The sequence below is a fragment of the Salvia splendens genome, chromosome 16 (genome assembly GCF_004379255.2).
Source record: "Salvia splendens isolate huo1 chromosome 16, SspV2, whole genome shotgun sequence".
In the NCBI taxonomy this organism is placed as follows: Eukaryota; Viridiplantae; Streptophyta; class Magnoliopsida; order Lamiales; family Lamiaceae; genus Salvia; species Salvia splendens.
The window spans coordinates 802824-829006 of NC_056047.1; the positions used below are offsets into that span (position 1 = coordinate 802824).

The 26183-nt window shown below is 40.4% G+C and overlaps 3 protein-coding genes across 3 annotated transcripts; all 3 read right to left on the reverse strand.

The window, feature by feature from the left end:
• Positions 1-347: 347 nt before the first annotated feature.
• Positions 348-5226, reverse strand: LOC121771451 (receptor-like protein kinase). Its single transcript, XM_042168238.1, has 2 exons — positions 1075-5226; positions 348-987 (listed from the first exon to the last, which is right to left on the reverse strand). The coding sequence occupies exons 1-2, from the start codon at positions 4037-4039 to the stop codon at positions 965-967; spliced, it is 2988 nt and encodes a 995-aa protein (XP_042024172.1). The 5' UTR covers positions 4040-5226; the 3' UTR covers positions 348-964.
• A 573-nt stretch (positions 5227-5799) lies between these two features.
• LOC121771452 (cell wall integrity protein scw1-like) lies at positions 5800-8984 on the reverse strand. Its single transcript, XM_042168239.1, has 9 exons — positions 8635-8984; positions 8318-8497; positions 8161-8236; positions 7438-7564; positions 7184-7298; positions 6731-6822; positions 6558-6627; positions 6356-6438; positions 5800-6230 (listed from the first exon to the last, which is right to left on the reverse strand). Exons 1-9 carry the CDS (start codon positions 8797-8799, stop codon positions 6134-6136), a joined length of 1005 nt encoding a protein of 334 aa, XP_042024173.1. The 5' UTR covers positions 8800-8984; the 3' UTR covers positions 5800-6133.
• Positions 8985-9625: 641 nt separating this feature from the next.
• Positions 9626-13170, reverse strand: LOC121772217 (D-3-phosphoglycerate dehydrogenase 1, chloroplastic-like). The gene is made up of 5 exons (XM_042169226.1): positions 12374-13170; positions 11034-11410; positions 10806-10916; positions 10604-10699; positions 9626-10532 (listed from the first exon to the last, which is right to left on the reverse strand). Exons 1-5 carry the CDS (start codon positions 13008-13010, stop codon positions 9861-9863), a joined length of 1893 nt encoding a protein of 630 aa, XP_042025160.1. The 5' UTR covers positions 13011-13170; the 3' UTR covers positions 9626-9860.
• Between the last annotated feature and the right edge of the window lie 13013 nt (positions 13171-26183).

Below are 26183 nucleotides of genomic sequence, written 5' to 3' on the forward strand. Positions count from 1 at the left end.
GTGGATGATACGAATTTTAATATTAAATTAATAAAGTAAAAAAAGATAGAAAAAAATAATTTAAATATTATTAGTAGAATATATAACTCATTTTATTGGAGATAAAACTTATCATAAATAAATAAAAACTAATTTGTGTGGATGGATCAAACTGAAAATAAGATTCGTGGAAATAATTATCCTACCGAAAAGTTAAAAACTTGTTTGTAAACGTTGTTCCCTTTAAAAAATCAAATGTCCTATTTTGGGTTTAAATGGGCTGCTAACTGGGCCAGTCAATATATTTAAGAAAAAATTATATGCACAGCTCTTATAATAAACAAACGAATAATAAAAATGTCATTTGGTAACAAATCAAAATTCTTTTCTTTAGGTAACTAATTAAGTTATTACACAATTCTAATGACTTTCCGTTATATGTTTCACAATCATAAAAGCATAATCATAAATATAACTCAAAATAGTATCAAATAAATACTCCATAACTATATCATAATATAATGTACCGATTCATGCCCTCATTGCACGCACGCGTGCAAATCGAGGGTGGATGCATTTTTGGATCCACGCCCTCCATTTCACGCGTGCGTGCGCGTGCGCAGAAATCGAGGGTGGATCTTGCATAAAAAATGAATCCACCTATCTATTCTTGCTTCTACTCCTACTCTCCACCACCACCAATTGCTTTACAACCTCTCTCATAGAAGGCCTTTTCCCAGCATCCTCATCAGTGCACCTCAAAGCCAACGCCACCACACCCTCCACTTGCTCCCTTAGGCTCGAATCCAACAGCTCGTCCACAACATCCCGATCCACGATCTCCCCGAGGCCTTCCTCCTCATCCCACACGCCCCTCACCCACCTCACAACGTCCACTCCCTCTCCAAACGACTCGTCCAGTACCCTCCTCCTCGTCACTAGCTCCAGCAGCACCACGCCATACACGTACACATCCGACTCCCTACTACTCCTGGTCGAGAACGCTCTCTGCCGACAAAAAAAAAAAACCACTAGTATTTTACATTCTCAGCCAAAAAAATAAGATCAAGGATGCATTTATATCATCATACCAACCTGGAGCAATGTAGCCAATGGTGCCCTGGACTGCAACTTGTGTCGAGGAAACCGACTCGTCCAAGAGCTTGGCGATCCCAAAATCGGAGATGTGAGGCTCCATATCCGAGTCGAGCAAGATGTTCAGTGGCTTGATGTCGCGGTGTATGATGGGAGGATCACAGTCGAAGTGAAGGTACATTAGGCCTTGAGCAGCTCCGAGAGCTATCCTGTAACGAACCTCCCATTTTAGGGGCAGCCGAGGGTGGGACTTGTGCAGAACGTTGTGCAGGCTGCCGTTCTCCATGTAAGGGTACAAAATCAGACCGTAATCCTTCCTCAGCCAGAAGTCTTCGAACCTAACTAGGTTGCGGTGTCTCACACTGCCAATGGTCTTAATTTCACGCACCATGCTCGCGTTCCCTCCCTTTGATCCAGCAAAAGATAGCTTCTTCAAAGCATACGCCTTCGTTGGACTCAACGCCACCTTGTACACTGTCCCGTGTGCTCCCCTCCCGACAATGTATTTCTCGTGTAGATTCTCAGTAGCTTCCATAACTTGTCTGAGTAGAGACGAGGCGCCTTCCTCTGCATCGCCTAAAAGGTTCCCCTCATGGCCCTTGTTCCTAAACGCGTAAGAAACTCCAAGAACGAGGATAACAGCGAAAACGGACGATCCAGAGACGACCATTGCAAGGCCAACGGGACTGAGGCCTCTTTTCCTTGACTGAGAATGACACATTTTGAAGGCGTTACTGCTTCTGTTACTTCCCTCACAGCTCCTTCCGCACTCAATGCACAAATCTTGATTGCCAACGAAGGACGAGGGCGAAGAAATCAGGAACTTCATCACTGCAGGCTGAATCGGACCAGTAAACGAGTTATACGAGACATTGATCTCCGTTAAAGACCGGAGTTCACCAATAATTTCCAGGCTCCCTGAGAGATTATTGCAGCTGATATCCAATTGCTCCAGCATTTTAAGCTTCCCGAATTCCACAGGGAAACGGCCTATCAACCCGTTCCTGCTGAGATTCAACGATCTCAGGCTCTGTGCTTCGACTTCCAGCCCTATGGAAGTAGGAATAGCCCCACCTAATAGGTTTGCACCGAGCTGCAAAGACGAAAGCTTTCCTAGCTGAAATAAGGTGGTCGCAACACCCCCTCCAAATCGGTTTTCACTAAGATCCAATACGGATAACTCACTCAAGCTTCTCAAGCTGGAAGGAATTGTCCCATTTAACAGATTGTTTCTCAGATCAAGCTCCGACAGCTTGTGACAGCCCGACAACTGTGACGGCATCATGCCATCGAGACGATTGTGAGAGAGACTTAAATATTCAAGATTCACAAGACTCCCCAACTCAAGAGGCATACCACCAACAAGCTTATTGTGAGACAAATCAATAAAACTAACATTAGCAAGATCACCTAAACTCAAGGGAATCGACCCACTAATCCTATTGTTACTAATATCCATGTATTCAAGACCAGAATGCTTGACAAAGTCAGGAAATCTACCTTCGAGACTATTCTCCTTGAGAATCAGCCTCGTGAGCGAGGTACACCTCCCAACATCAGAAGAAATGCTTCCATTGAAGTGATTCTGGCCCAAGATGAGCCTTCTCAGCTTCTTCCCGAAGCAAAGATTTGGTGGTATATGGCCGATGAACTTGTTTCTCGAGAGATCTACATGAGTTAGACTGCCATTGATGCCTAACCCTTGAGGGAGGACACCCGAGAACTGATTGTCGAACAAGGAAAGATAATTCAGCTCCTTCAGCTCTGTGATCTCATTCGATATCTCACCAACGAGATCATTCTCATAAACTATAAGCTGTTGAAGGCTCTGAATCCTCCAAATGCTGCTTGGAATCTCTCCACTTAAATTGTTCGTAAAAAGCATGATTATCTGCAGCTGATCAAGCATACCTAATTCACTCGGAACAGCACCACTGAGCTTGTTTCCATACAGCTGCAAATCAGTTAATGCCTCACAATTCCCCAACTCGGGCGGGATCGAACCAGACAGTCGATTTTCAGACAAATAAAGGAGACTAATGTTAGTCAATCTACCTAGAGAAGAAGGGATAGGACCACTCAAACCACAACCAACAGCAGCAAGACTAGTTAAGCTACTGCAGTTTCCTAACCCTGTCGGATTCCCTCCACTAAACCGGTTGCTCGACAAAACTAGATTCTCCAACTCCTTACAAGAGCCCAAACTAGGAATCCTCCCCACAAGATTGTTATTCTCCACAAACAAAAATTGCAAATGATCTAAACTGTTCAAGCTATCGGGCAAAGCCCCGTAAAACGAGTTATCATTCAAGTAGAGCTCTCGCAACTCGCTGCAGTTCCCTATCGACGAAGGGATAGTCCCAGACAGCATATTATTGTTCAAAGACAGCGTCTCAATTAAGCTTAGATTTCCTAAATCCCTAGGAATTGAACCAGTAAGCTTGTTGTTATTGAGGTAAATCAATCTCAATGAAGGAATCCTAAACAAAGATTCAGGAATCTTGCCACCGAGATTGTTCGACCACAAGCTCAAATCCCTTAATCTCCTCAAATTTCCTAGATTTTCCGGAATTTCGCCATTAAAGAAGTTGTTAGACAGGTCTAAAGACTCAAGATAGCTGCAATTGCCTAGCAATGATGGAATTGCACCAGAAAAACTGTTAAAGCTCAAATCAATCGACTCCAAATGGTTCAAATAGCCGATTTCCGGCCCCAATTCGCCTGAAATCGACAAACTAAATATGTTCACCTCAATAACAACGTTGCTAGGATTGCAAATCACACCAAGCCAAGAACAGGGAGTGGAATCTGAAGCATTCCAGCTGGACTTGATGGGTAAAGGTACAACTTTCCAATGCCTAACAAGTGATAGCAGAGTTGTACCTTCTAGATTCACAGCATTCACTCCGAATGTTGCAGCAGACGCCAAGAAAATCAGGAAAAAACAGCTCCATAAACTTCCCATTTTGAAACAGCAGCCACCAACTCTCAAGAATCGAAAAAAGGGAGCTTGTAATTCGCTAAAAATTCGATCTTGAGCTAGAAATGAAAATCCCACATGAAAATCTTGAAATCTGGTGAAAGGGAGTGTGCTAATTTCCTCTCAAAACTCAATCTTTGGCTCAAAAAATGCCAAGCAAAAAAAGGAAATGAGACATAAACTTAGCTGAAATCGATATGGATATCATGTTGAGTGTGAACGCTGACACAGAGTTTGAAAAGATAAATACTGCCGCGAAAAGAAAGTTGGTGCTGCTGTGGTGGAATTAATGACGCCAGTGATTACCTTGAATGCTGTCAACGCGTTTTCGCGTCTTTTTCAGTTACACTAAAAGCGTATGTGCCAAATTTAGCGACATTCGCTTATTTTCTTGAAATTTTACTGAATATGCCGACTCGCTTCTTGACTCTGATTGGACCGAATTCTTCTCATATCTAGTGTAAGATTAAAAAAAGATAGTTTTAATTTTAAAAACTTACTAATAATCGTCCACAAAACTTAATTATTTTTCAGCAAATACGACATACTTAATCTCAATATATCACTTTATATACTCACTTTGTCCCATTACAATTAAATTGTTTCTTTTGAACACAAAAATTAAGAATGATTTATTTAATTTCATAGAAAAAGAATAAATTAGATAAAATATGATATAAATTAAAAATAATTGAGACATTAAAATAAGAGAAATTAAGTGTGTTAATTTTATTATAAATTGAGAAATGACTCAAATTAAGTAAAGGGTCAAAAAACTTTTATGAGAGATAAGACAAAAAAATAATATTAAAATACTAGCTGAAGCTAGGTAGGAACATTAATTCTCGTAAACATTATCATGATCAAAAATCAGAAATAAAAAATGCGCGCTATTTCGGTACATTACTTTTTGTATCGTTCAAAAATTTATGGTTGGGTTTTTTTAGACCCAAGTTGAAAAGTGATTAAAAGGGCATGAGAAGTTTATAGTACTAGTCCTAGAATACTATTTAAAGATGTATTAAAATAAATACAAGCAGCACGTTGAGGCGGTTGCATTTGTTTTAGGCTACCTATCATATTTGGACCAAAGAAAACAACAAGAGTCTGATTTTGCAAGAAAAAGTTAATTTGATGGCAATTTTGTAAGAAAAAGTTAACTTGTTATGTTTGCGTTTGTAGACTAAACACCACACTTTTGATATTAGTTGCATTATCAGTTGTGTGTAGAAAACTCTAATTAAATAGAGTAACAAAACAACACAAAAAAGGCAAATCATCTAATAACATAGAGTTGAAACAATTTAGCAAAAAATAGGGATTCTTACTTTCACAACAAAACAGTCAAGAGGGGTTGGGCAAAAGTTGTAATGACAAACAGCAAATTAGGCACAAAAAAGGCAAGAAACTACCTAAAAAGCACTTCTACCTTTGGTGCAGCTCATCAAGTTCTGTTATGCAGAATAGGAACTCGGCCATCTTCTTCGTCAACCTGCATAACACCATTAGATTTTCCAACAGATGGCAATGCCTATGCCAGTGGACCATGGATGCCGAGGTTCATGGGTGCAAGAGGTTCAAATTCCAGAATGATGGATGCCTGATGAGGAATGTTATGGTTTTACTAAGTTAAACGGGACTACTATCACTATGTGTGAGGTTCCTGGGATTGCGAATGATGAAAAAAGATGATCATGTCATGATGTAATTGGTACCAAGAATTGATCTGGACATACACACACTGCTTCAGTGGATCGAAATGCATCAAATTTCAGACAAAAGCAAGTAGATTTTACGCCGCTACAAAACCATGCAATAACAGATCACAACAGGTCAACATATAAAATTTGGAGATAGCACAGCCTTGAATGCATGTCCTGTGTATCTAGATTCTAAATGGATCGACAATATGTTTTCCACAGAGTGCATTCACATATATATATAGATATGTATATAAGTGAAGGGATGCTGATGTTGATGAGATGATGAATGGGATGCGTGCAACAGCTGCATGATGCATCCTATCGTGCAGTGCTTGAAGTTGTCGGGGCTTAAGGAATGAGATACATCCCCTTCAAGCTACTGGTAGTTGATTGCAGGAGGAACTCCATTCACATTTTGGGGAGGAGTTTGGTAGACTGAGTCCTTCCTTCTCCCGAACGGATTTTTCGAATATGTATTTCAAGGTCAAGGGAAAAATACCAATATATAGAAATATACAACAGATGGATGTAGATAGAATACATTTTCCTTATATTATATGCAAGCAAGTTATGAAAAAACACGAAAACTGAAGGATATTGAATACGCATGCCAACAGCACCGGAACTGGGTATAACAGCACCCTGCAAGGTGTGGTGCACGTTGGTCGCACTGTTTACATCCTGCATAACGACAGCGCAATACTATAAATGGCGTAAAATAAAAGCAGAAAATAGAGGTTGATTTGACAAACAAATGAGTACAAGAGCTATCAAAACAATTAAAGAAGGAAAGATCTTACTTCAAATTCGATGAAGCACACAGTATGCCTTTCCTGTCTTAATACTTTCATCTGCTTATAACCAGGTTGGCTGCAAGGAAAAGAAAAACAGTAATGAGATCAATCTGAGTAGCCATATAGAAAGATCAATCATATGTGTAATCATCCAAAACGGAAATATATTCATGACGTACACGCTAAAGAGGCCCCGGAGCTCATCTTCATTGATATTCTCACCCAGATTGCCGATGAAAAGGGTATTGCAAGGAGGGTTGTCTTTGTTATTCTGCAAGAAAGTAATGTAGCCGTCAACGAAAACAACCATGTATTTGGGAAAGAAGTACTAGTAAGTATCACAGAACAAAATTGTATAGCAGCTAGAACCACAGTGAATAATCAGCATCATCATAGAGCATATCATCGATAGTAGTCAACATTGAATTACTTAGAGAATTCATTATCTAAATTCCTGCCTAACAAGATAGCATACAAGTAACGCAGTAAAAATGCCAAAGGCGCAATAGTCATGCTGCAAAGTGAAAATGTTAAAATGAGTTGTTTATCTTAACTCAAAGGAAGCCTTTACCTATAGTCCTATACGTCATAAAAGTATACAAATAAATAGAAGGAATGGAATATTTTTTCACCTGTACAGGTACATAACTGCTAGGTGTGGGTACAGGAGCTGGAGCAGGCATTGGCACGGGAGGAACAGGATAACCTGCATACGGATCGTAATGAGGTGGAGCTGGGGACATATACCTGAGACCAATTATGATCTGATTTTAGTAAAAGTTACTAAAGAAGGAGCCATTTAGATAAACAGTCTGCAATGGATTTCTATGATAACGGCTTAGCTCTACAATTAAAATAAGAACCTCTGCAACGATGCCAAACATACCCATGTGGTCCCCAAACAGCTGGCGGGGGAGGATGAAAAGGAGATGTTGAATAAGCAGTGTGTGTATAATCACCACCTATTCGCATGCGTTTACTCTGGTCGTAAGCACTGGAATCAGCAACTATCCCTGTATACCAGAAGAAAGAATAGATTGATTAGAATTTAGAAGAGGATGACACACAACTAGTCTGCATACATTAACAGTTAACCCCACTCAAAACTAGTTTCCAAATTCAGTATTGCAATTTGTTTAAGCAAAAGGATTCTAAGCTACTGATATTATCTTCATCTCCACCACTGCTGACTCCTAGTCCGAAAAGAGTTCGTTACATGTAAATCTTTCAGCCAACCATATACACCAGATACCAGAAAGACCATGATATACTAGCCCTACGAAATGGTAGAAGATTTCAAGCGCACCCCAAGGATTATATTCATATCAGGAATCATCTCACAAACCAGGCTAGTTGCGTTCAAATGAGGTGATTCGCATTGTGAAATGAGAACCTAAAGAAAATAATGAGGGTAAAGAGAGAAATCTATTGATTTCAAACAAATTTGTATTTAGAATCAGAATGATATTGTATTCAGTTGGATGTTACTAAAACACACACACATTTAAACAGCACAACTTAATTGTTGTGGAGTTGTGTATCATTTTCAAGAAAGTCAAGATAACAACTCTGAGCTTTTTGATGAGTATATGCAATAAAAAAAGCTCACCCCTCTTCACAAATAGATTCTTCTTTGCCATCTCAGTGTGCAAGAGAGACTTCGACTCGGCATCAAACACCATATCCTAAATCCCCAAATCATTCAAATTAACTGCCAAATCAAGAAAACACACAAGCTGAGATTTTTTAAAAAGCATCGCAATCACCTGAAGCGCATCCTTGGCAGCAATAGCGTGCTGGCCGGTGGCGAACAGCGCGAAGCCCATCGGATGCTCGCCTTTGAAGTTCACCTGCGACGCCTCGTATCCCGGCAGCCACCGCAGCAGATTCTGCAGCTCCCTCTCCTTCACATCCTCCGGCAAACCCGAAATAAATATCGTACGCACCTGAGAGAAGCTCAAAATTAAGAGAGAGAGGAAGATTCTTCCAAATTACTACTTCAATCATGGCGATTGCTAACTGCTAATTACTAATTAAAAGAAAATTAATAAATCTGTGGAGAGATAAAATTGGGAGAATTTACCTCGTCGTTAGAAGGGCGGGAGGCTGAGTTGTCCATGGGAAGCGCAGGCTGGTGCGGGTGCGGGTGGGGGTGGGGAGGAGGTGGCGGCGGCGCGGTGGCTGACGGAGGAGGGGCGGGAACTGGCGGCCATTGCTGGTGGTAGGGGTGGATTCCGGTGCCCGCCATTTCGGCAGATCGATTGAGCGGGGAATTCGTTTGTTGCTCACGGATTCTTGCTGAGACTCACACAAATGTGAAGATTTGGAGTTGCAAATATTAGCAAGGTTGAATATTTAGGGCAAAATGACTGAATTTGGGAAGAAGGGTTTCTCGACTGAGAGGGAGAAAAATTTATTTTTGCCTAAAATAGGTGGTGACCAAACATAGCTAAATTATGCCACTCAATAAATAAATGAATTTCTTTATATGTTTATAAAATAAAAATTGTCAATAGATTTAATAAATGATTGGGCATTGTCAAAGAGCTGCTAATGATGGTAAAATGTACCAATATCAACCAAACTTCATTGAATATATACTGGGTCACATTAAGTAACATAGTTTCATATAGTAACATAGTTTCATATAGTTTCATATTGGGCGAATTCCCTCTTTCTCAAGGCGACCTCGGAAGCTAACAACGTACGTAGCTATAAGAGGGAGCGACTATGCAAAATTTACGTTCGGATCCATGGTAGCGGGTCGTCAGGGAGGGACGGTCACTCCCTTTCTAACCCTCGGATCCGCCACTTGTTTCATTAGAAAAAGATAAAATTTTGTTTACTTGTTATTTTGAGTGAGGGGTTTTATAGCTGAGTTTTCTAATTATTTTTTTTTACCATAGAATATCCAATAGATTTTTTGTGATGGTAAAACTTGATTATGGTGTAAATGGATACGTGTCCAAGTTTGGACACGTGTCAATGACGTCTAATTCAAGTGGCAAAACTTAGATACCGATTAATTCCAAAAAAAAAAATCAAAGCATGCCTAAACGACATCAAAAAAAATGTTGCTCACAACAGATACTCTTACTAACCTGATACTGATACAAATTTTATAAATGGGAGCATAACAAAATGTTCCCAACATTTCCCTTTTTCTAGTACAACAACCAACAGGGATGATTTTCAACCATACCATTGCTAATCTAAAATCACAACAACATAGTTTTACAAGGAAAAATCACAACAGCAGCAGCAATGAAACACAACTGTAGAGATATAGAGGCTGTCTAGATGTAGATGTCAGAGATCAAGAAACACAAACTCTTCAATAGCAGGCACCTCGCCGATCTTCTTGAGTGTCTCCTTGTCGGGTGCCTCGTCTACCCCGATGGCCATGATGGCCTTCACCCTCTTCACGGTCCGGCTCACGCTCATGAAGCTCACGTTCACGTTGCTCTCTCCGAGGATGTTCCCAACTGTCCCGATCATGCCAGGCTGGTCAACTTGGCGGCAGAGGATCAGGTTCCCCTCAAGGCTGACATCCACGCTGAATGCTCCCACGCGTGTGAGGTGAGGCATGCCGTCCTTCACTCTCCCCTCGATGCTTATGTTCCCGTTCTCCAGCAATGCACTCTCGAATTTTGACCCCACGTTGCTTATCTGGACCTGGATCGAGTCAATAGGGCTATCAGGAGAGGAGTCGACTGCTAGCTTTTCCTCGCTGATTCTTAGACCTTTCTGCTTGGCTATGAAGTCTGCGTTGACGAGGTTGATGTGGGCATCTGAGATAGGCTCGACGATGCCCTTTACTATCATTGCGCGGAGAAGTCTTGTGTCCAAGTTGTCAGAGTCGCGGGATGAGCCATAAACCACCTTCACGGATTGGATTCCGCTTCCTCCAGCAGCTAACTGGACAGCTAGTCTACCGAGCTTCTCAGCCAGAGTAACGTACGGAGCCAGCTCAGACATGACCTAATGGTGAAAAAATCTTTAGCCTTCATTGATGTGAATATGCTAGGAATGCAAAGTAGATGGACTTTTACCTCTGGGGGAACCATTGGAGCATTTACTGCAGTTGCAGAAAGCTCGCCTCTCAGTGCACCAACAACGGCCTCTGCTATTTCGACTGCAACTCCTTCCTGATACGCAAGTAAAGGGAAAATGCTAAGCAACAAAATACATTCACCGGAAAAAGGGTAATGATCAACAGCACAATACGCTAATATAGTTTGGGAACATTCATACCTGTGCTTCCTTTGTGCTAGCACCAAGATGTGGTGTAACTGTAACATTCTCGTGTTGCACTAGCTTGCTATCTTTCGATGGGGGCTCCTTCGTGAAGACATCGAGGGCGGCCTGCAGAAACAAGGATGGGAAAAACCACTTAGCGACCCCATTGAGATAAACCCAAATATGACTGCAGAGGGAAAAAGCATAAATAACATTATCAACAGAGTGAAAAAAACATTCAACCTGTGCAACTATTCCTTCATCAAGGGCTCTCACTAGAGCATCTTCATCGATGACACCACCACGGGCAACGTTTATAATCCGCACTCCCTTCTTCATCTTTGCAAATGTTGCATCGTTGAATATCTTGTTAGTAGTAGGAGTAAGAGGCATGTGGAGAGAAACGAAGTCTGCAGTCGAGATAGCTTGATCAAACGACACCAACTCCACACCAAGGGCGCGTGCTCTATCAGCCGGGGCGTATGGGTCATGAGCAATAACATGCATACCGAGGCCCTTTGCGCGTCTTGCAACCTCAGAGCCAACTTTTCCAAATCCCATGATAGCCAATGTCTTCCCAACCAGCGAGACACCGACATACTTTGTACGTTGCCATTCCCCTGTAAACAGACAGAATCACAGTACACAAAAGTGAGATCTTGAAGCCAAGAAATAGGTATAGAATAACTTATTTAAGCATCAAGGAAACATAGTCAAATTTATGCAAGTGAAGAATTTATATGCAGAAATAGAACCATTTGATATATATTATAAATATTCTGTTATAATATACTCCGTATGATCCTTTATTTGCTTCAAGAACAGGAACACAGCACAGACAAACTTAACTGTGATTTTAAAGAAACTTGTTGTTTCTAAGTTTGTTTTCCATGCCGGCCGGAAACACGTTGTCAACCATAGCACACGAGCACTATATCTACGTATAATGAAGTTTTGCATATGAAAGGGGAGAAATTCTTAAACTATTCTGCTCCAAATGTACAGTACTGAGTATAGTACTATTTCATCCATAGCTAATGAGCCTATATCTATTAAGTATTGAAGTTTGTCATATGAAATATGAATGGAGAGATTCAAAAATATATTCTCCTCAAAATCTACACCACTGCACTGACTGTAAATTTCACATAAATATTCTCCCCATTTACTATGGAATAAAATTGTTTAATATTAATCAAAAAAAATTTCATCTGCAATTAATTCAAATGTCTAGAAATGTTAATCAGCTTTGTTAGGTGGCATAAAGTACATAGTTATTAAAAGCAGTTCCTGTTGTGATAACCGATCATTGTGCAGAATCTGATTCATGGAAATTATATTTTAATTTTCAACGTGCAAATGAGTAAAATATTCTGAATTTTGGTATTTGTTAATTATTCTAACTTATCATTCAGATCTGCATCAATCATCAATTCATTAAATTATTTTCCAATTAGGTTTTTACTGCGTGGAAAAAACAATTTAGCACACCTAATTTTGTCAGGAAAGGAAGAGGACAAACATGAAATTCAGCACAAAAATTATGGATCCACCGTAAAAAAAAAAGGTAAAATCGATCATACCAGCCTTCATGGAAGCGTCAGCCTGAGCAACATTCCTAGCCATGCCAGCAAGCAGAGCGATCCCATGCTCCGCCGCCGCGATCGTGTTCGCCGTCGGCGCATTCACCACCAAACACCCGAACTCCGTCGCCGCCTGCAGATCCACATTATCAATCCCGACCCCGGCGCGTCCGACGACCTTCAGCTTCCCCTTCGCCGCCTCGAACACCTGGCGCGTCACCTTCGTGCCGCTCCGCACGATCAGCGCGTCGAACTCCCCGATCTTCGCGCAGAGATCCTCCGGCGACAGGTTGTACAGGCACTCCACATCCCCGTAGCTCCTCAGCAAGTCGAGACCGGCCTCTCCGAGCTTCTCGGAGACCAGAACCGTCGGCTTCGGCGATTTCTCCGCCGGATCTGAATTCCGCGGCTTCGACGCCTGCTCGGATTCGCGCGCGATCTTCAGAGCGCTGACGGCGGAGGCGCGCGAGCTCTGATTCGTCGAGGAGGCGGATATCGCGAGCTTCTGGATGGAGATTGAGGAATTGGCGAAGGAGAGGCGCGCTGCGGAGGAGCGCGCGGCTGTGGTGTGGAGCGGAAGAGGCGGCGATTGGTCTGTCAGCTTGTTCGTCGCCGAGGAAATGGATGTGGCAGCCATTTTTGCGTGGGTTTTCTCTCTCTAGGGAGTGTGTGTAGAGTATGAGATTCGGTGCGTCAAAAGTTGTTGGAGAAGTGGAGACTTTGGTTGAGAGATTTTTGCGGAGAATTGGAAAAATTGTGATTATATATAGCGAAAAGTATTTCGTGGTGAATTTTTCATATCTATGCCTGTGATCTAAGTATATGTAGGGGTGTTATTTATAGATATTTAATGCACTAAATTTTTGAATTGAGGTATAATTATGATTTATTGATGAGTACATGCAAATTTTTGTTCTAAATATGTGACAAAAATATAAATTTAATTAAAAATATTTATTTTTTGAAATACATGTCCATAATAAATGATGTTTTTGTTAGAGTGATTTTTTTTATGGTTCCGTAAAAACTAACGGTTATGTTACTGTGCGATTAGCATTGACCGTTAATGTTTTGACGAAATCGTAAAAAAATGACTATTTCGTCGGCATTTTTATTAGTTATGGACCTGTTTTTCAAAAATTAATTTTTAGACCAAATTCGTATTCTGATTACTACTATATGTTTAGGATAAAAATGAAACTTTACTCTTTATTTGTTAAAGGTAATAAAAAATTGAGAACATTGGTGCAATAGTACGTAGAATATACGAAAAAAAACACTAGATGGCTCGTTTATTTTTATGTCTTAGTTTAGTACTCCATCTGTCCCGTGTTACTTGCACTATTTTCCTTTCTGGGCGTCCCAAGTTATTTGCACTCTTTCCATTTTTAGTAAAAATTATCACCTGCAGCCGCAATTGTTGACTTTGCTATACACTCATTCCTTAATATCCGTGCCGAAAAGCATATGTGCGAGTAGCCTGGGATGAAGGGAGTACTAAGTACAAGCTCTCAAAAACATGGCTCGTGAAAATTGCATAGTGATCAAATCAATTTATACTTCTACTTTAAATCAAATAGGCTTGGATGATGGATCCCTTTCTCCTAATAAATTGGAGGTGACAATTTTGACCCTTAGCCAATGGTTTGGTGGGTGATTGTGACAGTTTTGACTCTTGGTCAGTCGGAAAATATAAATTTGATACTCCAATTAATAAAAGATGAATTTTCATTTTATTTTATATAGTTGCTCGATCCCTTTTCCCACTTTTTCTCTTTCTCTTTTTGTGGTAGACCCTACTCAATAGATGTATAACAATAAAATATATTAAACATATAGTAATTAATATGCAATTATATATTGGTACCTTAAATTTATTCAATAGGACGCGATTGCTACTCTAGTTTTATTTCCAAATAAAATTACTCTGTGCATTTATTTGTGATGGTTAACCATTTTGTAAGGAAAAAGAAGTCATTTGACGATTAAAAAGTATGAATATTAAAACTGGATTCATCCCAGTAAATTTATAAAAAGGAATCGGGGAAAGGTTAGCAGTTACATTGTCTCAAAAGAATAATTAAAAAAATAACATTTTCATTATTAGTGGAATGTGGAACAATGATAACGAACCTTTACCCATCGTGCTTGGCCACTTTTGTATTCAATTTTGCCCACCCTTTTTCCTAGAAGTATGAGATGTGCATTAGATCAAATGAATGTGTTCAATCAATTATAATGGCGTATCTCTTAATATTAATACCAATACAATTCATTTATTAATAAAATGTGACCAAGTTATCAACCAATAAATATTACTTCCCTTATTCATGATATAATAGTACATTTTGTTATTTTTGGATATCCATAATTTAAAAGTCGTTTTTTAAAAGTTTTAGTAAGTAAATACTTACACTCCATTAATCCATAAACATAATACTCCACTCCATATAAAAATGAAAATCCAATTCCACATCCCCTTACTTATTTTCTAGTCATTTTTCTTCTTAAATACGTTAGTATATTGGTTAAAAATGAGTCTATAAGGCCATCCGCAATGGGCGGACGATGGCACGCCCGATGGCGCGCATCGTCCGCGCCATCGATCGTCCGCGCCCATTGCGGATACGGACGATAGGTCGCGGACGATCGTCGCGGCCGATACTAAGGGCGCGGAGGATGGCGCGCCCGATGCCTATCGTCCGCGCCATCGTCCGCCCCATTGTGGCGTACACGGACGATGGCTGCGGACGATAGGCATCGGGCGCGCCATCGTCCTCCCCATTGTGGCGTACACGGACGATAGGTCGCGGACGATGGCACGCGGTTTGGTTGTTTTATAAATAGAGTTCATTCGTTTTACATTTCATTTCACAATTTCACTTTCGAAACTTACATTTACATAATTACTACGAAATGGCTTCAAGTCCAAATAGTCCTATGTTTAGTGGAGATGCGCGTTGGCCGGGTACAGAACCCGGCCAATATCGTTCGTTCGACACCAACGCCCAATACGATCCCGATTTCAGTACGGACTCGTATGGGTTGTCGGACATGGAGCCGTCTCCAACCCGACCAGTCGCCCCCTCCCGACGTGACGCCGCAGCGGCCGATCCCGACCCCGCCGCGACCGCTTCCGCCCCAGCCAAAAAGAAGCGGAACCGGCAGCGGGCGCAGAAGTTGCCGCCTCCCGGTGATTGCGATGAGTACGCCCCCGGTCGTACAAACTACACCGACGAGGAAACTCTCATTTTGGCCCGGTGTTGGGTAGATATATCGGAAGATCCGATATTCGCGAACAACCAGAGGCAGTTCGCGTACTGGGAGCGCATCGCCGACCTCTACAATGCGGCCAAGCCGCCGAACGCGTACAAGCGCAAGCGTGAGCAACTCCGCAAGCACTGGGATCAAGTGAAGAAGCAAGTGAACTTGTACGCGGCGGAGTTCGAGAAGTGCGCGCGGGCACAGGGGAGCGGCGAGAGCTGGGAAGACGTGCGTGCTAAAGCGATATTGTCGTACCGGTCGATGTTCGGCGAGTTCAAGCACGAGGCCATCTGGACGCTTTTGAGGGACAAGCAGAAATTCCAAGGTGGAATTCTGCACACTAGTGCGCCAAAGAGGATGAAGACCACCGAAGTTGGTGGTTACACGAGCAGCGGCAGCGGCAATCAACCGGTTGACCTCAACCGGTTGTACGTGGACGACAGCGGTTCCGGCACACCGATGTCCTCCCGACGTCCTCCCGGCGTCAAGGCTGCGAAGGCCAAAGGGAAGGCGGCCGCGACCTCATCCTCGACCGCTGCAACCCCACCTCCGCTCCCGGAAATGCTCCCGCCCCAGGCAGCCGAAGTGTATTCGTCGTTGGCGACAGCGTCGATGGCGAGGACGTTGTTGGAGACGCACAAGGCCCTCAAGAAGTGTACCGACCCCGACGAAGCCGAATACCTCCGGGCATTGATAGATGAACTGCGTCGGAAGTTGGGAATTGCACCGACTTAGTTTTTTTTTTTGTAAGTTGAACGGTGTAACTTCTTTTTTTATTAATGTGTCCCCGTTTGTTATTTCGACCTTTTTATTTACTCGTTATTAATTGTTAGTTGAAAACATTTAAATCAATTAAACAAATAAATAAAATGATGATGTGGCGCGCCATAGGGCGCGCCTTAGGGCGCGCCTTAGGGCGCCCCACTGCAGGTGGGGAGGTAGGAGGATAAAACTGCTGACGTGGCGCGCCATAGGGCGCGCCTTAGGGCGCGCCTTAGGGCGCCCCATTGCTAATGCCCTAAATAATAAGATCAGACCAAGTAGGAGTACTATATAATTATGATGATACTCAATATACATACATACACGCCACCAGAATAAAATCTGTGAATATTCTTCCACAACTTTCCACTTATTAAATTATATATCTACCCATATTTCTCCCAAAATAATTGCTGGGGGTCCACTTTCTGGAAAATTTTAGCACAAATTCGTTGTCAAAATATGATTCGTTAAATTATCAATCAATGAATAACTCATCAATGGAGCAAAGATTTTTATCAAAATTACACTCTAAATTAACTATGTTGTATTGCTCGAGTTACTCCTAATATAATAAATAAATTTAGTAAAATACATTTAATCATCTAACCCGTTCCATGACAATTATATATAATTAGAAGAATTCCTTTTAACATGAGTATCTTTTATTTATAGTAACAATAATTTTTATCCATAACATCAATCTATACAGAATAGTCATTTTTATTTATTACAAGCATCACTTTTTATTCATATCCAATGTAATTTTTATAAAATAGGTCATTTGTTATGTTCGGGTCATATTCAAGTTGGGTTTGAGTTAAATTCGGGCCAGGCTGTGGCCAGGTTCAGGCCGAACAGGGCCAAAATCTTGTGTGTGTGTCTGTCTTCCTCTAGTAAGAATGCAATGATCTTCATTGAAGCACAAACTATGAATTAGGAAATAACACAAAATCCATTAAAAATAAATATTGTATTGTTCATTGATGGCAAAAGAAAGCCCATCTAGAAAAAAGCCCAAATTCACCACTCTGGGCCTTGGCCCATAATAGTTTTTTCTACGCATATAAAAATACTTATTTTTAAAAAATATTTCTTTGTGGCTTGCTAAATAAGAAAATCATACTGGCTTTCAATATTTAACTGCATAAAAAATCGTAAATTTATTGATAATTTAAGATTAAGTGAAGTTGATTGTGATGATGATGCCTACTTGCTAGGGCTCTAATCTTGTGCTAATTTTGTCACTGTATGAAAACCGATAGAAATATTTTCTATTAGTTTAAGTGCTAAGCATCTTATTCAAGAAGATCTTGTCTGGATTTTGTTGTCATTAGTGATGAAAACCTTGCTTTATATAGGTCTTAGATATCATCTATATCGATTAGTTTAATGTTGTTGGATTAACTGACGCCATATTATATCTGCCCTTCTGCTAATTAGTCTTTAATTTGTTTATATACATATAATTGTGTGGTATGTTTCTAACTCTTATTCTGATAGTCACAAAATTGCCAGTTTACATGGTACACCCTCTGCCCGTCATTATAAGTCTCATTTTTTGGCGGCACAAATTTTAAGAAATGTTAAAAAAAGTGGATGGAAAAAAGTTAGTGGAATATACGTCTTACTTGTATATAATACTAGTTTTAAATGAAATGTGAGGGAAATGAGTTAGTGGAATGTGAGACCATATTATCATTTATGGTACAAGTGGACTGAGACTCTTATTCGCGGATGGACTAAAATGAAAAAACGAGACTCATATTCGCGGAAAGAGTGAGTATATGATACTAGAACGGGGTTGACTTAAGAAAATCTCGAAGACTAATTGTCAACTCTATCTCCTTGATTTTCTTTCTAATTATGTAATTATTGAGTTATGTTTTTGACTTTTTTGCCCAACTCAAGCTTTTAAGAAGATTGAAATGAATGATACGAGCCCTACCTAATGCAAGGGTTTGGGTGAAACGTATAACCATAGAGAAAATTGTAATAATAATTAATTGAAATTGCAACCCTTAGAGCATTAGCAATAGGGCGCCCTAAGGCGCGCCCTATGGCGCGCCACGTCAGCAGTTGTATCCTCCTACCTCCTCACCTGCAGTGGGGCGCCCTAAGGCGCGCCCTAAGTTTCGAAAATGAAATCGCGTGAAATAAAATGTTACAAATGAACGGTATTTATAAAAAAACGAAACCGCGTGCCATCGTCCGCGGTCAATCGTCCGCGACCTCCACAATGGGGCGGACGATGGCGCGGACGATGCCCATCGTCTGCGGCCATCGTCCGCGACAGCCGCAATGGGGCGGACGATGGCGCAGACGATGGCCATCGTCCGCGCTATCCTCCGCGACCGAAGTATAGGGCGCGACTATCGTCCGCGCCCTATGGCGCGCACCCGCAATGGGTGCGGACGATGGATGGCGCGGACGATGCTCGCCATCGGGCGTGCCATCGTCCGCCCATTGCGGATGCTCTTATTGTACATGACTTTGTTCGAAGGTCTTCATCTTCAACTTATAAGTCAACTAGGCTTATGCATTTGCCCTTCGTTTTGGTTTTGATAATTTCTTTAATGAAAAGTTAGATAACAATTGTAGAAAGTACTCGATCGACTTATTTGGTTTAGGCCTTTAGGGTATTTTTGTTGTAAGAGATGAGTGATCTTTAAATTTTACCATTGTTTCAATGTCAAGGTTAATGGCTATTGCAGAATATGTATACATTCTCGCTGATCAGTCACAATTGACTTTGGTAAGTCATTTTCATTTTATTACATTGAAATTATGGTGTCAAATTCTCACGTCAAAATCACGTGACTGGGATCAAATAAACATCATCAATAATAATAACTCAGTTATTATCTGGCTGCTAATTCATATCTAGCATATTTTTATTCAAAAATAGAAGGCATATGATATAGTCGACGTGTGTATATATACATATATAAATAGGACAACATAACTCCTCTTCTTACTCGTACCACTTCAAAGATTAAAGAGAAAACCAATCCAACATAACTATAGAGTCTATAGTATTGGAGTACGTAGGTTGATGTATTTTAAGCTAAATACTCCCTCTGTTCCATTACAACTGAAATATTTGCCTTTTATAACGAAATTTTATAAAATGTTATTTTGTTAATTAATGAAAAAGAGAATAAAATAAATATTATGCTATTTTTATTTTAAGAAATATTTTATTTTTAATAAGACAATTCAAAAATAAAAATAAAGTGATAATTGCTAATTTGTGAATGAAATCTTATCAATTTCGTATTTAAAAACTTTTTTACTAATAAATAAACAAAATTTTAAAGGCACGTCATCTGTCATAGACTATAAGGGTAAGCAAAAATGAATTTGAATTGATTCTATCTATCCTAAAAGTCTAGCGCTGTATCACAATGCTTAAAGCATCTCCAAGAGAAGAGGTAAATGGAGAGTTAAACTGACATAACTACCATATTTGTCTTTTTTCATAAAAAATCATCCTACAAGGGGAGAGGTATTTGAGAAGGTATTATACATTTTTCCATTTTGAAGAGGTATCTTTACCTCTCTATCAATGAAGAGGTAAAATTTTATAACTACATATTTACCTTATTTTCATGAAAACCCATTCTCAAAGGGAAAAGGTATTTGAGAAGGTATTACACTTTATGTTTTAAATGCATTTTTTATTATTATTTTATTGATTTACCTTTCTATATACCTTCTTCCTTTGGAATATGTTACTTTTTAGAAAGGTATATTTCACTTTTTAAGAAGGTAAATATATAATATACCTTTTCTATATACCTTCCCCTTGGAGATGCTCTTAGAAACAATCTGTGCTTTATCACTCAACTTGTCCAAAACGACGTCGCACTTCACCTAACACGATATAATAACCCAACGAATTTGCATAAAATTAATGGGTTTGAATCAAAGTTTATTGGGTTTGTGTTCTTATTGGGTCGACCATTTAAGAACACAAAAATTTCAGGTCGTGTTCGTGTTTATCCTTATTGGGTCGGGTCGTTAACATGTTGACCCGATAACGACCTAACACGCACGATTTGACACCCCTAGTAAATTGTCTTTAAAGTCACTAACCATTCAACAATTCTGGTTTTTCCCATAAACTACAAAAGTAGCATACAAAGTCATCAATTGATCCGGATTGAGCATATTTCTCATCCGACCCTACCTTGATATTTTACTGTAAAATTATGCAGACGTGACTAATCTGAATTCCTACATGGAAACGCCAGAAAAAAAATTTTAAATAAAAAGTACACGTAGCTTTGACCCGTTTAGGTTAAACTATTTTAAAAGTCATGAACTTTTCAAATGACCTATAAATGTAGCACACAAAATGTACCACTTCAAATATTAAAGACAAAACTAATCCAACAGAGTACTAATATATTGTAATAAGCTAAATATATTTTCTATCATGAGTATGATGTGTTTTTTTTTTTGTAACTACGATTAAGAATTTTTTATATTGCTTATATATAAGTGTTTTCTCAAGATAATTTGCCGTGGAAAAATGTATTAGTAGGAGTAGTATAATTTAACATTGTCTATACGTAAATGCGCATAGAATCAAATTTATTATCTATTTATATGCTTATTTTATTATATTCATAATTAGTTCAGTTGTGCGTTTATTCCTAATGTACCCGACAACATTAGTTTAGTACATACTCTAACCAACTCACAATTCACAAATTATGCAACTATTCATGTAACAAAATAAAAAGGCAATCCATACATTGATATCAAAATCATTAAATCCATCCATACTTAGCCCTTTTGCATAATTGCACAACATAACCTCTCCATTAATCCCCATCTTAATAAATTTTGAAAAGTATTCATTTAAAAAGTATTTATTTGAACAAAATTATATTTTTATATTGTTAGATATTGATCGGAGATGAAGTTGTATGAAGCAATGAGAACACAATAAAAGGAAATCTTGAAAAGGATTTTTTATTGATTTTTGGAGAGTGATTTTCGATTCTGCAATTTGGGAAAAACTTGAAAATACAACTCCCTCGCTTTCCCTTTTAATAGGCGCCAAACACAAAATCTAACTAACAAATTTAAATCCTACGGCTAGGATTTAATCACCACTTAAAACCTTCATCTAATGGCTACTGAGTCTTCACGGCTGATGCTCAGCTTGCTCTAGCTCCAACTCGAGTTCTATGATTGCAACTAAGCAATTAACACTTACATATATATTAATTTTAAAAACTATAAATAAAATAAGTGAATAAAAGTACAAAGAGTTAGTACTTAATATATGTGGTTGAAGTAATTTTTATTTAATGAAAAGTTAGATAACAATCGTAGAAAGTACTCGACTTATTTGGGTTAGGCCTTTAGCTAGGGTATACTTTTTTGAAAGAGATGAGTTTAAAATTTACTACCATTGTTTCAATGTCAAGGTTAAGGATCTACTCCAGAATATGTATATTTTCTCACTGATCAGTCTCAATTGACTTTGGTAAGTCATTTTCATTTTTTCACATTGAATTAAATTATGGTGTCAATTTTTCACGTCAAAAACTCAAAATCACGTGTCTGGGGTCAAATAATCATCATCAGTTATAATAACTCAGTTATTATCTGGCTGCTAATAGATATTTAGCATATTTTTATTTAAAAATAGAAGGCATATGATATAGTCGATGTGTATATATATACATATATATAAATAGGACAACATAACTCCTCTCCTTACTCATACCACTTCAAAGATTAAAGAAAAAACCAATCCAACGTACTACTATAGTACTATTGAAGCTAAATATATTTGCTATCATGAGTACGATATTTTTTTATTATTATTGTAACTAGGATTAAGAATTTTTATATTGCTTATGCCTTATACTATATAATTAGTTGGTTTCTCATTGTAAATTGCCGTTGAAAATGGTATAATAAATTCAAGTATAATTTAACATTGTCTATTCGTAAATACGCATAGAATCAAATTGGATATCTATATTTTATACGCTTATTTTATTATATTCATAATTAGTTGTGCATTTATTTCTTATCGTACCTTGTTACATACTCAAAACAACTCACAAACTATGCATCTATTCATGTAACAAAATAAAAACGAGTCAGTTAATATCTGGTGAATAAAATAAATCAAGAAAATGTAAAACTTAATTAAAATCCTTTTTTATAGATAAATGAACAAAAATTTAAAACCCTATTACTCCCTTCGTGCCAAAAAAGTTGAGTCGTATTCCTTTTTAGTCCGTCCTAAGGCCATACACAACGTTGTTCCTATACCGTTCCTATACCGTTCCTTAAACCACTATTTGAGGGCCCCACTGTACTTTTTTACTCCATTCCTTAACTAAGGAAAAGAACCTGCAACCCTCCGTTCCTTAACCGTTCCTTAAATTACTATTCATTCAATTTCATTTTTTTTTATTTCCAACCCAATTCAATTTAAATAAACACACTTTAAAAAACAAACACACTTTATTAAAAAACACACAACATTAAAAAAAAATTACAACTTAAACGTAAAAAAATAAAAAGCACACAATTAAAATCCTAAAAAAAATAAAAGTACACAATTTTAATAATTTCATCCGCCAAAATTTGCCCAAATGTGCTCAATTAGATCATGTTGGAGTTGGGTGTGGGCACTAGAGTCGCGTGTCCTTGCACGAATAGATAACCGTTCTTGTATAGACGGATGCGCTCCACTTCGAGGCGGACTACTTGCGGTTGAGCTTCCGGGGGATTCGTCGTCGAACCAATTTCCCGCCTCGGGTCCTTCGTCTTGGACAATCATGTTGTGCAAGATTATGCACGTATACATGATGTCGACCATGTTTTCCATGAACCACGTACGAGCCGGGGCTTTGATGATGTTGAAGCGCGCTTGGAGAACCCCGAACGCCCTCTCCACATCCTTGCGAGCAGCCTCCTGCTTCTGCGCAAAAAGAGTCTGCTTTGGGTTCGCAGACCACTGCACGTCTTCACGAAGGTAGGCCACTTCGGGTAGATGCCATCGGCGAGATAGTACCCCATTTTATAAAGCCGGTTGTTGGCGACGAAGTTGATGGCCGGCGCTTTACCATCCAAAACTTCGGTCAAGAGGTCGGACTGGTGGAGCACGTTTACGTCGTTGTTCGACCCGCGGACCCCGAAGTACGCGTGCCAGATCCAAAGGCGGTAGTCGGCAACGGCCTCAAGTATAACGGTTGGGTGGGTGCCTTTGTGGCCGCTCGTGTAGGACCCCTTCCACGCCACCGGGCAATTCTTCCATTGCCAGTGCATGCAATCGACGCTGCCGAGCATCCCGGGGAATCCGTGCACTGTTTCGTGAAGGTTGAGCAGGAACTGACAATCGGTCGTGCTTGGCCTTCGGAGAAATTCGTCGGTGAAGGCTGCCCGGACGCCTTGGCAGAATTTGAGCAAGCACATTCGCCCAGTGCTGTCTCCGATGTGGAGGTATTCGTCGAACATGTCGGCCGTTTGTCCAGTCGCAAGCTGGCGGATTGCTGCAGTACATTTCTGCAGCGTCGTGTGGCTGGGACGGCCGACCGCGTCGAACCCTTCCTGGAAGAACTCTTCCCGGGCTGCCAAAGTATTCGCGATGTGGAGAAATAACGGTTTCCCCATGCAGAAACGGCGACGGAAGTACGTATCTCCCCAAACCGGGTTATCGCAGAAGTAGTCGCGTACTAACCTTGCGGCGGCTTCCTCCCGGTTACGATGGATGTACGTACGGGAGCGTCGTTGGGGTGGCGCGGCTTCTTCCGTCTCCCGTCGTCGATCTTCTTCAAGTGATTGTTCCAATATTTGACGCATTTGTTCATAAGGATCCATTGGTTTGATTAAATTTGGGAGAAGGAAAATATAGTTGATTTGAGATGAAAATTGGGGTGGAAATAGAGAGGAATAGATGTGTGTTTGTGATTGAAATGAGTATGAAATAGGAGTATTTATAGAGTAAATAAATAAAATAAAAATTTAAAAAAACGGTCTCATTACCGTTGCAAAAAAAAAAAAATTTATTAAATTCGAATTTAAAAAAAATGAATTATTGCGTCACCGGACGAAGCCCACTCGCGGGGCAGCGAGTGGGCTTCACGCTTCGAATGGGAGGCCGCCATGTCGCCTCGGCGCGTGGCGGAACGTTCCGTTCCGCGTTTCTCCGGAACGGAACGCGGCACGGCATAGGAATGGCGACGGCACGGAACGGTGACGGAACGCACCCCGCAACGCGTGCCGCCGCGGAACCGTTCCGCCGGAACGGCATCGGAACCGCAACGGCACAGCGTTGCGGGTGCCCTAACAAAGTTGTCATTTCTTTTTTTAACAAAAGACAAAACATCTAATCACTCTTGTTTTATTTCATCATTTACTTTACTCTCTTTTATCTATCCTACTTTTTTCATCTCTCATATTTATTTAATATAAATTCTTAATTTCCATACCCAAAAGTTTTGTATCAATTTTCTTGTTTCTTGTGACGAAGGGAGTAATAAGCTGAAAAAAAATGAACGTGAATTGCTTCTATCTACCCAAAAAGTCTAGCGCTGTATGACAATGCTTAGGAAGAATTTGTGCTTTATCACTCAACTTGTCCAAAACGACGTCGCACTTCGCCTTGGCTGTGATTGCCCGCGTCTTAAGGGCATCAGTAACCCCGTCCCCATTTCCGGCCCCAAGTCCCCTCCACGTCATCATTCCTCTACAGTTGCGGCCCAGGCCCCAACTGCTGTAACCCTGCAGGTTGCGGCCCGGGCCGCAACTAATAAATGACACTATTCACAACTCCAACCTATTTTGAAAGTAAAATAAAAAACGCTGTAAATTTATAACACGGAAAATTTAATTTCGTCGAATACTGCAAAATTACAACATATAAATTTTCAAACTGAAAATAAAATACATGAAAACATAACGTCAATGCTGGAAAACGTTGTTGCGAGTCCAAATTTCTTCGATTAGATCGGCTTGGAGGCGAGTGTGTTGTTCCTCTTGGGCGCATCGCAGCTGAACGAGCCATGACATTGCGGATGTCGTGAGGAAGGCCCTGCACGGGCGGCTCGGTGACAACGTAGTTGACAAAAATTTAGAATTTAAAATATAAAAATTTCGAATTTAAAATAAAATAAAAAAAAATTGGTTGCGGCCCGGCCCGTCACCGTGCAACGCTGGGCCGGGACGCGGGACTTGCGGCCCGTCTCCGTGCAACCCCGTCCCGGGCCGGGACTCGGGACGCTCCCCTGGCCGGTCACGCGTCACCGGGACGGGCCTGAGCCGTGCCGCCCTTCCGTGTAATGCATGGGACGGGCCGGGACTCGCAATTTGCGGCCCGGCCCCAAGGGTTACAGATGCTCTAACGAACCCAACTTTAAACTCAACGGGCGCTTCAACCGTCAACACTAACGGCACTCTCCCGCGGCTCTGCGCATTGCTTAACTCCGTTTTAACGGCGCCGCCGAGAAGGACGGCGGAAACCGCGGCCGTCGTCCTCACCACCGTCACGTTCTTCCTCGGCTGGTAGAAATCTGGCAAAACGCCGTAGCCCAGCATCTCTCCGTCGCAGTAAACTTTCACGGAGCTCTCCTTCAAATAGTAGATTCCGATTTTGCGGTTAGGGTTCGTGGATCTGACGGTGACGTCAAATTCCGGCGAAATCGGCGCCGCGGAAGTTAGATTCATTCCGCGTACAGCGATTTTGGTCACTATGTAGCTCGGCGATTGGAATCGGAGGACGAGGTAGGAGGTGTTTTTGGGAATTCCG

Bases quoted from the DNA above. Each gene is read 5' to 3' on its own strand.
- LOC121771451 (XM_042168238.1), bottom strand. From the start codon at position 4,039: ATGGGAAGTTTATGGAGCTGTTTTTTCCTGATTTTCTTGGCGTCTGCT. The intron at 988-1,074 runs GTTGGTATGATG...TTTTGTCGGCAG, and splicing joins CATTGGCTACATTGCTCCAG to AGAGCGTTCTCGACCAGGAG.
- LOC121771452 (XM_042168239.1), bottom strand. From the start codon at position 8,799: ATGGCGGGCACCGGAATCCACCCCTACCACCAGCAATGGCCGCCAGTT. The intron at 6,823-7,183 runs GTGAAAAAATAT...ACTTTCTTGCAG, and splicing joins GCAGTTATGTACCTGTACAG to AATAACAAAGACAACCCTCC. The intron at 6,231-6,355 runs ATATCCTTCAGT...ACCTTGAAATAC, and splicing joins GCTGTTGGCATGCGTATTCA to ATATTCGAAAAATCCGTTCG.
- LOC121772217 (XM_042169226.1), bottom strand. From the start codon at position 13,010: ATGGCTGCCACATCCATTTCCTCGGCGACGAACAAGCTGACAGACCAA. The intron at 11,411-12,373 runs GTATGATCGATT...GTCTGTTTACAG, and splicing joins TGACGCTTCCATGAAGGCTG to GGGAATGGCAACGTACAAAG. The intron at 10,533-10,603 runs GTAAAAGTCCAT...TTTCACCATTAG, and splicing joins CTCCAATGGTTCCCCCAGAG to GTCATGTCTGAGCTGGCTCC.